The following is a 15,355-nucleotide window of genomic DNA, read 5'->3' as shown; positions in this document are numbered from 1 at the left end:
ACTTAGATTCTGCTCTGGTGTAAAACCAGAATAAGTGTGCTTAAGCTCAGACCTACAGACTCATTTTTCAAATGCTTTATAAAATGTGACAACCTTATAAAAAGCCAAGCACTTATAACCTACTCTAATTCAGCAGGAAACCATCCTCTATACCCATTTTGTTGCTCCCTGTCCTCTAGCAGTACTAACAAGAACAGAATATGGAAACTTCCGCCATTCAGCAAGAAGCCCGGAGTGTCCTCAGATAATCCCTTGTGGAGCTGGACGGTGGCGGGACCAGAGCCAGGCCCTGTCGTCAGGACTCCCTGGCTGGTCAGAGGGATGTGTTTGTTCTCAACCGTCCCTTACTGCGTCTGAAGATGAATGGCTCCATGCTGACCGCTGCAGTTGCTTGGCGGTCCCAGGAGAGATGCTAGTTAAGCTAAAGGACGACACTGGAATGAGAACAAATGTGTCTAAAAGGGACATCATTGCATTCACTCTGGTTATTAAAAGAAAATTCCTAATAAAGTTTTTTAAGAGCTTCCAAAATGATTAAAAGGGCAAAGAAACCCCTAATTATTTTAAAAGTAAAACTTGGTACGTATTTTGAAAGATTTATTGAAGCTGGGCTGCAGAGGAGTCAATAACCTCAGCAGTCCTTTAACCTTCTTCCCTCTGATCAAGGAGTCTCTTGATAATTTCGTGTCATTTGTTAGCTCTTACCCACATTGCTCTCCACTGGGCTGATGTTACTCTGCTGTGATCACTCTGAGCTCTGCTCTCCAAAACAGCAGCAGAAGCAGCCCCTCCCATATGCACGGTGGTGTGGGAGAGACACCATTCTCTTTACCTCAGTGTTGAAAAGTCCATTCCTTTCACCGAGGTGTATGAAAAGTAATTTGCTCTATGCCAATGTTGGTTTCATTGGAAAAAAAAATCACCGCTAAAAATCACCTCCCCAATATCTGAAAACAAAATCCCTAAAACTGAGACATGAAAATGAATTGTATTCTTGAAAATCTAACTTTTCCTCGAGTCACAAAAGGGGGCTGGCAATACTTACATACCTCTGGGAAGCCCTTTTGGTAAGAAAATCCTCATGGCATGCAAGATCTTTTCTACAAAGAGCATTGTTTGCCTAGTGATTTGCTTTTATTGTTCTGATATTAAAAAAAAAAATCTCAACACAAATTTTGGAGCATTACACTGAGTTTATTTTGAAAAAACAATCAAAGAATGTTTTTTTTCATCTCTGAGCCAGATGGAAAGAAAAAAACAAACATATTCCACCCTAAGAAAGAAAACACATGAGAACTTTCAAAATTTTTTTTTAGCCAAGGTTTTTTTTATTTTTTTTCTTTTTATTAAACAGCATGGAAAAATTGAGGTGGAGATGGTGAATGAACAAATAGGCTCTGGTTTTAGGAAGACCTGTTTTCTGGGTAGCAAGGATTTTGTCCGTAAGGCACTGTGCTTTCCCATCTATAGGTACCCAAACTACCTCTGAGAGTGTGTGAGGAAGCACCGGGAGCCCTACAGCTGCCTCCTCCTCCTGCCTGGGCCCTGGGAGGAGCAGGGTGTCCCAGTGGGAAGGAGTGCCAGGCACAAGCAGCTGTCCCGCTGCTGGTCCCTCACCGGTGTGAGCCCCCAAAACCCGCACACAGCAGCGCAGAGCCCGCGCCGGGGGCAGCTGGGCATTCACGGAGGAGCAAACATCTCCAGGGTGCACAGAGACACCTGCAGAAGTGAGGGGGAGAAAAGCAAGGCAAGTGTGGAAGCCGGAGACATTTTGTTCCCTTTGGATGCTACGTCTGTGTGAGCTGCTGTGCTTTTAACCAAGAAAGCTGCACTGGGGAAAAGTGGTGGTGTTATCTCACATGTGAATCGACTTGGCCGCTTTTCCCCTACTCGCTGCGGAGCAACTTCCTCTAACAGCCAGCAGCTGCCCTCCGACCAGCTCCTCATCTTGCCAGTAATTAGAGAGCACTGATCATGCTACTTGCTAAAAAAAAGGGAACTACTTGCCAGGAACAGAAAATTAAGAGAGGAGGTCAGCCATTTGAGAGAGAGAGAAATCCCAAGATTAGATTAGCCATTGTAAACAGCCGATTCAAGCTAGACGCAATAGTGGCTAATCTAGGGACTGCTCCTGCTCTACTCAAGAAGTCCTTCACTTGGGGGCCCATCTGAGGTGCTATGCGTGCTTCTGCAAGGGCAGTGAACCGCGAGAGGGAATTCTTGCTTCTTGTGACCTTCTTAAAGGTCTTGCTCAGCTCAGACCTTTAAAACCAAGTTTCTAGCACCTAGGTGCTGCAAGAACAAGACACTAAAACGACAATTAAGGGATACAATAGCCACAGTCATGCTTAGAACTAGGATGGTGTAAGTGAGAAGAAAGGCTTTAATGAAAATAATTTTAATCAGTTTGATTTTTAGTACCTACGAGTGCTTCTGGCTCCACATCTTTCTGATCTCCACATCTCTCAGTTACACAAGCACACACAGAGTAAACATTCATTTCCATGTCTCCGCTTAGTGCCTCCTTTATTGGAACATTTGCAGGCATTATTTGTAGACATTAAAGGGGATAAGAGTTTGAGATTTATATGCTCTAATCAGCTGAAGGTGTTTCCAAATAAATTAATGTAAGAAGTCAGAAATGACATTGAGAAACCCAGCAGTGGATATAAATCGTAATGACTGCACCCTCCCTGCCTTCCCCTCCCCTTCCTGCAATAGTCCCAGTGCTTGCCAGGGTATACGAACTTGCATTTAGTTTGATGTAAAACAAGAAAAAGGATGATGAAAATGTGTACTCAGTATGTCAAGTTACAGTATTTGTGCATACGAAGGAAAGCCAAAACTTGAGCTGGGACAAAATAGTTCCCTATCACTTAAAACTTTCCATACAACCTACATTATCGCTCAAACTATACAGAAAGCAGATTTAACAGGGATGTTTTCCAGACCCTATATGGCAGCTTTGACTTTCATGACAATTTCTTGGCCTTTTCTGGTGTCCTTCTTGCATCCCTGCCAATCTCCCCTTTCTCCAACAGGTTCCTGAGCTGTCTTAACACTCTCCCGATCATCCCAGAGATCTCAGTCTGCGTCGCCATTTGACACCTCTGTTTCCCTCCTGCAGGAATACTGGGTCAGAAGGATGGTCTCTCTCAGCCCGCCTGGCTGCTCAGGCCAGATTTTAAGGATAACTGAACAAGCAAGGCACGCAACTGCAGCATCCCTCTCCAGCCAGTTTTGCCTGACAGCTACTCTCTTTGCTTCAGACGTGTGAACAGAGAGCTTGAGCCCAGGCATTTTTCATTTCGCAGTTAAAGATGCTTGATTAGAGCATAACTATAGATAATTAGAATTCAGCATTGAAATTCACTTTGAAATGAGTATTGAATTCATAAACATGTTGCATCTTTAAACTGTCCTAGTTCAATGGTTGTCTCCATGCTAAAGCCACCCAACTGCCCGTAGTTTAGCATAGCTGCTGTGCTGCTTTTCAATGAGCTAAGCAGCTGTCGCTGATAAACAGCCATTTTTGTGACCTTACGCAGGCATAAGTGCAATCTATAGCTGCTGATCACCACTGCACAGAAAACCTCTTTAGAGGGAGTGGAGGACGCTAGATGACTCTTGGATCATCTCATCTCCATATGTACCATTATCCAGCTAGTGCTGAAGGAAGAGAAGGATGAAGTCAGGGCAAGGAAACAGTACAGCTGGGTCAACAGGGGTTCCTCATGAATTTCTTTTGTGGACAGAAGTCTATCACATCAGTAAAAAGCAAGAACTTCATTTAATATGGCAGATCCTCAGAATGAGCTTATTTCACCTAAATAAGCCAACATTCAAACCAAAGGTAGCTGTGCTTCTGATGGTGTAGCTCTGCAAAGCTCCACTCACCAGGGTTTGTGAGGCTATCTGGGGGTGCAAAGTAATGGCTTTGTACCTCGTTATCCAAAAATAGCACTTGAAAGTTATCTTCACAGACACTCTGTAAATATATAGGGAAACACTACAGCGTGTATCTACACACAACTCCTAGGTACAGCATGACAAGGCGTATGGCAGAATCATGTTGTGTTCACAAGTTGATGAAAAAGCCAGAAGAAAAGTTTCAGGAAATCCAGACTGGCTGAGGAAAAGCCCTGCCTCCAAGATGGTGGCACATGGTTTCTACAGTGGTAATATGCAAACCTTTCGATTTTAATTAAACATAAGCAATTTTCATGTTGTTCCTGTCTTATGTCTAACATGGACGCCAGGACAGATTCCCAAATGTAACGTTTTGTTTATTTTCTTTAAGAAAATGATAGTTAAAATTAAAAGCCACCCTCCCCAAACGAACAATGGAGGGAGTGTGGGATGTAGGAAAGCAGTGGTTTTTAACTGGTTGCTCTTAGGAGCAATATTTGAAAATGTGAATTACAAAATCTTCTCTCTTTCCAACAGAGCTGGAGTATTTCAACAAACTTATCTGCATTCAGCCAAGGTAAATGGCAGGTCAGGAGGCAACGGAAAAACAGCTCTCCTTCCCAAGGAGCCAAAACATATCCTTCATGGTATATAGCGTGTGGCCATGCAAAGAGTGTAAAAACTGGGAACCAAAACCAGGATTTCTGCTAATGAACTTTAACTGCTTGCTAATTTTTTAAAATTCCTGATAAGTCGCACTGCTGCCTAGACAATGGCTCTTGGGACCGTGGAGGAAACTGGCTGGGTGATGATATCATCTTATTAGCCACACTGCTTTCCGGTTTGCAGCATATTTTATTTTCTAGTTTGTTTGGGAGAGAAGTACTGGTCCAAGAAAACAGAGAGATTGATTTACGAAGCACGCTGGAGACCTGCAAATTGATTAGACTTTCCTGAGTCTGAGTATGGCATGTTTTTCTTTTTCTGAAATCTGTCTTAAAAAGAAACATATTTCAGTGTGTGCAGCAAATTCGTTTCTGTTTTCATAAAATCCTTCATCTGGACTTGACTTGCAACGTGGGTAGCACCTACTGGAGTAGAATTCCTCACGAGAAGGGAGAAGGAATGAAAACATTTGAAAATAGTTCTAAAAATTTGGAGATTTACTTCTGTGGCATTTCTCATGAGGAAGGCAGGACGGCAGGCAGGCTGGAAAGAAGGAAGGTAGGAAGGCAGGCAGGAAAGAAAGCAGGCAGGTAGACAGGAAGGGAGGAAGGAAAAAATTTTATTAACCTGGTCTTTGCATAGTACCCCGGTGGAACACTGGCTGTGATCAGAGCTACAATGAGTATCTAGTCCTTAGTCAACTTAATTGTTACACACGCAGACTAGACTGCATATCATAAGGAAAACACTATCTAAAATCTGCTTTAAAAGTTATTTAACCAGAACAAATCATCTGGGGAAGTACAAATATTTCTAACTGGAAAAATATTTCTCTATAGCTGAGCTAGGCCTGACAGCAAACCTTAATGAATTATTAGTACCTTTATTGTTTTCTTTGGCCCCTGTGCACTATATTTGTAAAAAAAAGTCAGTAAAAAAGAGAACAATTTTAAAAAGCAAATATTTTGTACAAAAATACAAAGTTTTAAAAGCTCTTAAAAGTATATTCCATATTATTGATAAGAGTTGGACTATATATATATATTTATATAAAATCTATATATTCGTGTATCTGTATAATTTTCCTACATTTGGGATTTTAGCAAATGAAACATACTGTTTACACAGTTGCTTTATATGTTTTTCTATATGAGTGACCAACAGTCTTACTCAGATTGACAGAATGTCTTTTCTCAGAAGACAAAAGTTGCTTATGTATATGGTTACTGATTGGGAAGAAAATCTGTTACAGAGTTAGTCCAATGGTATTTCCTGATGCTGTGGGTTTAAAGGCCTCGAATAATTGCAGGATGCTGGAGAAGAGTTGCTGCTGAATTCCTTTATGCACTTAAACCAGTTTTCAGTGCTTGCTTTTGTTTTTTTCAATTTTGGTAGACAGTGTTGCTCTCTCCCAGTATTTTCTTCTTCTTTAAGTAAATTTCCATAATATGTAGGTATCTGTAAAGTCACAGCCTATTACACTCCAAATATTTGCCCTACAGTATGAGAGAAAAAACAAAAAAAAGGAGGAAAAAAATGTAAAAAGCCTGTGAAGATTAAACGCATTTCCAAAAAGAAAACTTACAGAGATCAAGGTATGTTAAGAATTTAAGTGGACTCATATTCAGATCCTCCAAGTCCTGGAGGATTAAATATTTGTAAACCATGAAGTTTTCAAAAAATAACAAATGTATGTAGGAAAACGAGGGCAAATTACATTGTTGCTTATACACAATCCTTTACTCGGGACACCCAAACAGAATTATACACACACAAAGCTTATTCAGCACTTTGTTTTGTTCTAGGGGGGCATTTTTTGTGGATGGGATGTAATTTTGGCTCTAGCTAACATTTCCATCTGCTTTCACTGAAATTCAGCCTACGTGTTTGCGACTGGAGCAGCCAGGCACCCTTGGCAAAGCAATGTTTAAACAGGTTGTATGGAAGAGATAATGTTTTGGGCAGAGCCCCACCATGAACAGAAATACCACCTAGCTCTGTGAAGACAGTGCTAGGTTCTAAGCAGCCATGTGAACCAGCTGCCCTCTGTCATTCCAGAAATCCCTGTATATCCAGAAAGAGATGCCCCATAGCAATCACTTGGGTGACTGCTTGGCCACATTGGCCAAGTTTCAGAGTCCTCCACACCAACTGCAACAGAGGAGTTGCTTTTGGCCTGTGGACCCAGCTTCTCAGCCCTATGGGACATCTCTTGGCAGCAGTGGGAATTTTAAGACTTCCTTAGCAGTCATCAAGTGCCTCCTGTTGCAAAACCTCTCAAAACAGAGTCCTGGTTTTCAAAGGCTGGTCCCTGAGCCATCCTGAGGCCAGCTTTCCTCACTGTGTGGCCGTTGAGCCTCTAAAACTAGCTTCCAGTGTGGCCAAGGTCTGGAGCACATGTCCCAAATCCTGCTTGAAATTTTAGACGCATCTGAAGTCTACAGGAGATGGTCAAGATGCAGAGCATGCTATGCCTACAACCAGCTTGAAGACTGCTCTTTTCTTGTGATGAAAGATCACAAGAGCACAAGATTTATTGCAGTAAATCCAGCATCTGCATCCTGCAGACTATTTGAAAAGCCCACATTGGGCTGGATCTGAGTAGAAGTGCTCCAAGTGTGATTGCCCCTCTTCCTCAACGAGGCATGGCCATAGCATCTAACCTCATGCCTGGATCTGCTCCCCTCTAGCTGTGGAAATTTTACTTGAATTTGGCCTCTTAGGGGTAGGGTAAAGTAATCAAACCAAGCGCCTTGCTTACCTTTGTCCATGTCTTTTTCACAAATGAAATTGTTAACATCTTCACAGTAGAAGTCATTCCAGAGCCCAGCATAGATTAACCCGGCACAGTCTTCCCCTGGCCCGTGCCCATGGCTCCAGTTATCAGGTTGCCCGGTTTTCCAGTTTCTTTCAACCAAAAAAGCAAGAGATATGATTGCACAACGCAGCACACATGACAGTTTTTCACCACAAGAAATTAATAAAAACATCATGAGATCTGTTCTGAACGGGAAATACATGTTGAAACAAACAATACATGACTCTTGCTGCAAATGGAAAACAGATGTATTACAGAGAAGGGAATCTATTCAGCCTTGGGCTGCCAAAACTCAGAGTCCTAAAATTAGACTGATGAACTTTATTTTAGTTTCTGAATGTACATAGACATACAGTGGGAGTGCTCCATGCTCCATGTGCACTGCTCCAAGCCTGCAAAGCCTGTGCACTGCGTTCCTGACAGCAGATGGGACTAAGGGGAGCCGGCAGGCCCACCAGCGCTACCCAGGATGGTGGCACCCTGCCGTCGCTCACTGCAAAGGCGCTCAGCCCTCTGACTGCGCCGAGGCGGGCCTCTCGGGAGGCACAGCAAAGATTTGCCTGTTTTATGGACCCATATTTGGATGGGAAGTGAATTTTTGGACTTATAAGGAATGTACAAAACATATATACACGTATCTTTTGAGATCACTAGCTTTGATGGTGAAACTTAATGTGTGTAAAAGGCTTGCAGCAAGTGTTTTCTCATCCTGTTTTTGTCTAAGAAGTGAGAAACGCTTCCAACTTCGGGACTTAAAAGCTCCATTTTCCTGAGGAAACAGGTTGTTGAAGGGAGCTTGTGATTACTGGCTGATACAGTCCCTGCTCAGCTAAAAAACAAGCCTGCCTGACATGGAGCGTCTGACCAGCCACCTGAGAGGACACACAGCTTTCCAGAAGTAATGAAATACTTTCAAAATCAGTAACTGACAGCTGTGAGGTTACGATAGGGCACGTAAAACCACTATGTAGTGGAAACCGATTGAAAGCAGCGGCTGAAGTGGGAATCAGTCACAGTGCTGCCGTAAAGAGAAAGAAAGATGAAAACAGGGAGGGAGAAAAAGGGAAAAATATTACGGCTCAGTTGAAATACATCTGACTTTTTCCATGTTTCTCATCAAAATGAACCCCAATGAGATCACAGCTAATCATTTCGTAATATCTGACTGACTGGAGCCTGTTTTTCTGTAGCACAGCATGCTCAGCTCTATAAACTCTTTAGTCCACTCCTCAGTATTAAAAATTTGGGTGGTTGCAATCTGTTCCATTTAGGACAAATTAGGTGTAGCCCTAGGATTCCTGGTGAGCTGCCAGTTCAGTTTTCAGCTGGCCAAAGCTTAGGACACCCTCGTTTCATGCATTTTCCTTATGTTTAATGCTTTCCACTTGGATTTGGGCTTTATCTAAAGGCTGGCCATTTTTTATCAGAACAAGTACTCTATTTATAGCCAGTTGTAATGCAAATAAGGAAAAGTCAAACCAAGACAGCAAAACTGTCTGTGCTTTCCATCTCAACTTTGTAATAAAAGTCAGGAGCAAATGTTTTGGCAAGAAACACTGTGCTGTGTAGCTATGTGATTCTTTCATTCAACATTCAGTTTTCTTCCTGGCAAGGAAAGCAAGCCATGTAGATGGGGAAGGGAGAGAGGAAAAAGCAGTTCAACAGCATCCTCAGTAGTGAATTATTTCATTGGTACCTACAACCCTCTGGGTCCACTGGATAATTTCTAGATGCTGCTTTTAGGAGTGTCAGGAGAAGTGGTAGTGCCTGCAGAAAATAAACACCATTGTTTTTTATTTACATACGTGTAAACTGGTAAGGATCCATCCAGCCATCTCCATTCATTTTCCTTTTCTGAATCTGTTAGTCCAATCCAGAAGCTGCCTTTTCCAAAAATCTGCCTTTTTATCCATTGCTGTGGAAGAAAGATGTTAGTCCGTAACACACAAACACAACCATCTTTGGAGCCAATAAGCTACTGTGGTTCCATGAGCATCTTTGTTATCAGAATAGGAAGGGCCAGAGAAATTTTTCTAAGCTGAAGATATGCTTCAGGAGTTGGCCTTACAACCCCTTGCCCACACTAGAATGCATTGAAGTGTTTGCATGTGAGGCAGAGAGAGCTAGACATGAAAATTAGATCAACATAAAGTCACAGACAATGTTTTATAGATACAAATGTAAAAAAACCCAAAGAGTAAGCAGTTGTATCTTGATGTCCCCTCTGCTATGTAGCCATCAAATAATTATGTTGAACACTAGTAAAAGTATAGCTCGATTTATAATTACATTAAAAATATTTTTACGTCACAGTAGTCTTAGGCTGCATGTATTAAATCAGACAATTTGAAATTAAATTCTATTCACCACTGGAAAAAAATGCATTTTGGATAATATGCAAGGCATAAGGGACTCCCATCTTTAAAGGTTCAAATTCCTACAATTCTCACCAGCCTTTCTGGCTGCTCTGTGCCCACCACCTTCAGGGTCAGCACCAGCTCTGCTCACCCTACCCCTCTGCACATGGAGAAGGTGCTGAGCAGGCAGAGGGTAGACAAAATGCTAGCTGGAGTCAATCACTGTGTCTAACTGTGTCTACTTCACTGCATGAATTCATGATGCTCTCAGCTTCCCACTTGCCTTGTGGCTTCCACCTGTGAAATAAATTCAAACTCTCTCCTTGAAAAACAGAAAGAGAAGGTAATTACCTGCTCCTCTTTGTTGTTTATGATAACCAAGCGTGATGCCTTCTCTTCACAGAATAACTTTGCCTCTTCAAAAATTTCTCTTTCAATTGAGAAGTAGTAGCACTTTTCTGTATAGTTCTTCCAATGAGGAGAACAACCTGTCATGTGAATTTTTTTTTTGTGTTAAACCAGTTACTGATAAATCAACAAATCAGTGGCAACTTTGTGCATCGGGCCAGTAACAAGTGGAGGATCCCATACCCATCTACAGCATGCTGCTATCTAAAATACTTGCAAGGATTTACTTACTAGGATCCTGACTCTGAGAAATCAAGAGTGAACTGTGTGGTCAAGGGGATTATTTATTACTCATAATACTAATGCCTTTTCTTTAGCTGTAAACATTAACTTAATTCTGTTTCAGGTCATCAGAAGGAAGAACAGCAGGTATAGCTTCACTTAACAGGGCTCTCTGTGATAAATCCATGATGTTTAGTCTAAGGGAGCAGAGGTTATTTGAATCACTAACAAAGTGGTGAGCACCCTCTGCTAGATATATTTGTATCTCAGTAAAAGATGCATGTAGTGTGTTGATAGCTTACCATTAGCCTCAGGTGCTGATGTAGGTTCACTTTGTAGTGCCATTGGCATCCCTGGACCTGGAGGCCCTGGTGGGCCAGGTGGGCCCTTCGGACCAGGCATTCCAGGGACTCCAGGTAGTCCAGGTAGTCCTCGAGGTCCTGGTACCCCTGGCTCTCCCACAGTTCCTTGTAGACCTTGAAATCCTGGTGGGCCTTGTGGCCCAGGTGGACCATCTTTGCCTTGTGGACCCGGTGGTCCTGGGTCTCCGCTTGGTCCAGGCAGACCCGTCTTGCCAGGAGAACCTCTCTGACCTTTGGAGCCAGGTGATCCTCTTGAACCTTTCCCTCCTTTTTCTCCTGGTGGCCCAGTTGGGCCAGGTGGGCCCTTCTCACCTGCAGGTCCTGGTGGTCCGGGCTCTCCTTTCTCTCCTTTTTGTCCTTTTAGGCCAGAAGGGCCAAGAGGACCTTGAGGGCCTCTGTCACCTTTAGGTCCCCTTGGACCAGGAGGACCTGAAACAATGTAAGCATCCAAAGTGGGGATACAGACAGAAAACAAAACAAAAAGCCCAGGTCGGGTCCTTGTTCAATATATCTCAGACCAGCAACACTGGATATTCAGCCCTGTGAAAACTGGGCTAACAACTGCTTCAAGCAGTGCTTGTAAAAGTACATCTGCTTCTCAGGCACTGTATAACATTGCTCTTTCCTCAGCCTCTATGGAACACAGGATACAGAAGAAAATAATCTGATGCACCTTGCCCTGTGAACTGGACAATGACTGGACCGTGACCTAGATGACCAGCCGAGGCACAGGTCCCTGCAAGACACACTCCTTGATGTTGATGCATGCAGATCTGCATGCTGATGCTCCCGTTCCCTCCCTCTGCTGAGCTCCCTTTTCCTTCTAGTCCCATCTCTCTGCTCTTAGAGTACAGGACTCTTTCTCCTGCAATGACCCTGTCAATAACAGGTTGTCAAAAAGAGACAAAACAATGGATAGCAAGCAATAGGCCAACTGTGGGAAAGACCAGAAGTACTAGTTGCTAAATGGCTGATTCTAACAGGAAAGAGAACAATACTGAAGATAGGAAATGGTAATATTGTGATAGCCATAAACGAGAAAATAATTTTGGATCGTGATCATGGATGAGCAAATGCCTTTACCACCCCCCACTGCCAATCTACATAATTTAAAGTCCTCCAGAGATAAATTCCTAAACTGGAGTCATTTAGGCCTTGTTGAAATGAGAAAGGTTAAGGTTACTGACGTGTAACCTTGGCTCTAATTCAGCCTTAGTTTATTTGGAGCAATGCATTTATATTTGTGATTAGAGTTTTAGGCCTGACTGGTTCACATCAGGTTGGAAATACGAGCGTTCTTTTCATTTGGGATAATACTTGGCTGGGAGAAATCTCCTAAACTTGATGCTATTTATTTCTGGAGAATATAAAATATCCCAGGATTAAAAACTAAGCAAAGTAGGATGTTTTCTGGCAGACTAACAACTGGCTTAAAGTGAAATAGCAACTTGTTTTTCAGTAAGGGTGGACCTTTCTGGGAATAGTCCAACGTATATTTTTTAGCCATTTCCTCCTTAGCAGGGATTGGTTTCTTGAGGTCCCACACCTTCACTAGCTTATTTTAGAAACTAAATCAAAAGCAGATCCAGTCAGTCAGTCACTCAGAAGAAAATTTTGCTAAGTCAGAACCTTCTTTCATAACATCCCCACTCTAGGTATGTAGAGAAGGCACAGGAAAATCAGTAAGGCATATTCAAGCGACATTTACATTTCCAAAGTTTAGGATTAGATAATGGAAAACTCTGTACCAGCATGCACTAACTAACTTCCACAGAACTAAAGAAGCAATGCAAGCAGGAATTCAGCATAGACCATTATGGGCATTATTAGAGAAGTTGCATACCTTGTAAGATAGTGAAGTTCTTGATGAGCTGGCCGTGTTTGGAATCTACCAGCTTCATTTCTTCCATGATTACTGACAAATTCGCAACTTCAACATCTAACCTCGACCTCATCAAATCCTGTTGCATCCTGAGAGATGCAGAGTCTAAACGAATATTGGCTAGTGTGCTGTTCATAAAAATTAGCTCATCTGAATGTTTACTTAAGGTGTCTGTACAAGTTGTCCTGACCTCATTGAGATTGCTGGTCAGTGTCCGTAGATGATGCGCAGTGTAGCTGATGTTGCTAATGATATTGACTATATCGGTTTCAAAGACCTGGAACCTCTCTTCTAGCTGGTTGAATTTGGTAGAAGTTCTGTTTTCATATTCTTTATGCTGTTCCTGGAGATCCTTTAGATTTTGTTCATTGGCTTGGGCAATTGTGGTGATATTCTCCATTTGCCCACTGAAGGAGCTGAGCTGATTGTTCATGTCTTCAAGCGTATCATTGTTAGCTTTTGCCAACGCTGAATTGTTGGCGGCCAAAGTCTGTAAATTTTGTACTTTCTCCTTAAGCCAGTCAGTGTCCTTCCGGGCCTGAAGGACAACCTGCTGCAGATTTTGAAAGTCATTCTTGATTCTCAGAATAGCCAAGCTTGTATCTTCCATTGACTTCTGCAGGACAGTGATAAGATTTCTTTGCTGTATTTGTGTCAGGTTTAAGTTGTTCAGGTTCATGATGACCACATTATGAGAATGCACTTGGTTTTGCAAGTTTGTTTGAATAGTACTCGTGTCTTGTTGAAGATTGTTGATATAGCCAGTATATGCCTGAAGAGTCTTATTGACACTGATGATCATGAAAGAGTTACTATCTAAGGCACTTCTCATTTGGCTCTGTCTATCATCTAATACATTTCCAGACTCTTGCAGCTTCTCTAGCGTATCTTTGTTTCTGGTAGTTTTCTCTGCAATGTCATGAAGCTGCTGCCGAAGAGCCAGAATGTCAGATCTGAAGCTAGACAGTTCAGTGTTAGTATTCATAGCTTTTTGTCCAGCTTGGTCATCTGTTGTGCAGGAAAAAAATGGAAAAGCTTTAGGATGAGTTTTTTAAAACACAGTATAAAAAAGCACAGTCTATTTTAAGTACAGTCAGGTTGTCAAAATATTCTGTTGATAGAACTGCTATGCTATCTATTCCAAAAAAGAGAAACCACTAAGGAAAGTTCTGCCACTAGACAGAGAAAAAAAATCAAAGAAATGAAGACCTTGTGTCTTGCTGAGGAGGACAAAGTGGTGATTCTGTTGTTGTATACAAGAAAAACAACCATTAGAAACTGATGAATATACACAGTCAAGCAGTGCTTGTATTGTCAATGAAAACTGAATGGTAAGCAGAGTTAAAAATATTAAAGTAAGTTTATGTTTTGAAGTTACAACTGGCTATTGCTTAAAGCTCAGAGGTAAATTTCAGCTGTTCATATTTTCTTCTTCCTTTTCCTGGCAAGTGGAATATCTTCATTGTGATTTAGTACATATAATTTCATTTTTAAAAATCTTGGATTTAGTTTTAAAAAAGTTCTAATGCCTATTTTAAAGCAATCTGGAGTAGAGACAAAAGCTTTGCCAGCAGGCTACTCCAGATATGACAGGATATGATGTATTTCTCTTTTTCTCTCTAACATGCTACTATTGCTTTTAATGACATGTATTTTGCCGTTATTGTTTCCTCATGTTCTGAGTTTCAGGAAGGCAAACCCTTTAATCTTAGAGGAACATCTCTGCTCTTGCTCACACTGCCTTACAGCGTACTTCTGGGAGCTTGCCTGAGTATGATTAAGATTTTGAGGCTGCACAGCTCATCAGCCAGGCCATAGAAACCAAGGGAAATAAGGAGTCAACACTCACTTTCAGGGAAGATTCCCTTTCTTGACCTCAATCACTTCCCTCTCCTACACATAGTCCATATATTTTTGTCCTCATCTAAGTGTAGCTACATATATGAATTATACAGTCTGAAGTCCATCATGTCAGATGACTCTGAGAAAGAGTGGTATGGTTTTCATAAAGTACAGTCAGCACAGCAGTGTATGGAGCTTTCTTCTGGGGTGTCTGAATGAGTCACGATGGCAAACATCAAATGGTGGCTTGTGAGACTTCAGTCTAAAGTGTTTAGGGAGTCTTTTGTGGATGGACATCTTCCCAAACACAAGTTCCTCTCTCTGCCACTTGTCTCACTCCAGGATCCTCTAATCTCTGACTCTATGTTTACCTCTCAGTTATAGCTCAAGTTATATTGTGTTCCACATGCAGCTCTGACAACTGCCAGGTCCACATACAGCTAATCTCTGAAGGCCTGTCTTTCATTCACCACATGCTGTTATTCTTCTGGCTCTACAGCAGTTCTCTTACCTTTATGCCTCCCACCCACATTGCCTCATGATTTTTTTAACTTCCTCTATGGCAAGTTCACTTAAATAGGAACTGATGGTTCTGAGCATCTCACTGGCCGTCTGTCCAGCACCATGCAAAAATGTGTGGGTGTGAATGAATCAAAGGTGCTCCAAGTTAATTTAAAAATTTAGTCAGCATAATATAATAACCCAAAAAGTTGCATGTGCTTTAAGATGTAACATTTACTTCTGTATATGTATCAGTAGAAGTACATGCCACTGAATTACCTCCTGTCTTTGAACTGAACGAAATGCAGTGTGCAAATATTTCAGAATCCAGCTATTTTTTGAGGGGAAAAAGGTGTAAAAATTTATGATCAAGCTGCAAGCAAGTAAT

General features: G+C 41.8%; 1 protein-coding gene across 1 annotated transcript in view; it reads right to left on the bottom strand.

Moving 5' to 3' along the window:
• Positions 1 to 1,173: 1,173 nt before the first annotated feature.
• Positions 1,174 to 15,355, bottom strand: part of COLEC12 (collectin subfamily member 12) — a 102,350-nt gene continuing 88,168 nt past the window's right edge. The window contains exons 5-10 of the mRNA XM_086740694.1: positions 12,586 to 13,632; positions 10,683 to 11,171; positions 10,102 to 10,238; positions 9,199 to 9,308; positions 7,337 to 7,482; positions 1,174 to 6,071 (exon numbers count right to left, since the gene is read on the bottom strand). Coding sequence (XP_086596820.1) covers positions 6,052 to 6,071; positions 7,337 to 7,482; positions 9,199 to 9,308; positions 10,102 to 10,238; positions 10,683 to 11,171; positions 12,586 to 13,632 — 1,949 coding nt within the window. The 3' untranslated portion in view covers positions 1,174 to 6,051. The remainder of the gene's footprint in view (positions 6,072 to 7,336; positions 7,483 to 9,198; positions 9,309 to 10,101; positions 10,239 to 10,682; positions 11,172 to 12,585; positions 13,633 to 15,355) is intronic.

Source organism: Chlamydotis macqueenii, chromosome 2 (assembly GCF_036417535.1).
Source record: "Chlamydotis macqueenii isolate bChlMac1 chromosome 2, bChlMac1.mat, whole genome shotgun sequence".
Lineage (NCBI taxonomy): Eukaryota > Metazoa > Chordata > Aves > Otidiformes > Otididae > Chlamydotis > Chlamydotis macqueenii.
The sequence above is the reverse complement of the archived record's forward strand: the minus strand, read 5'-3'. Positions and strand labels throughout refer to the sequence as shown.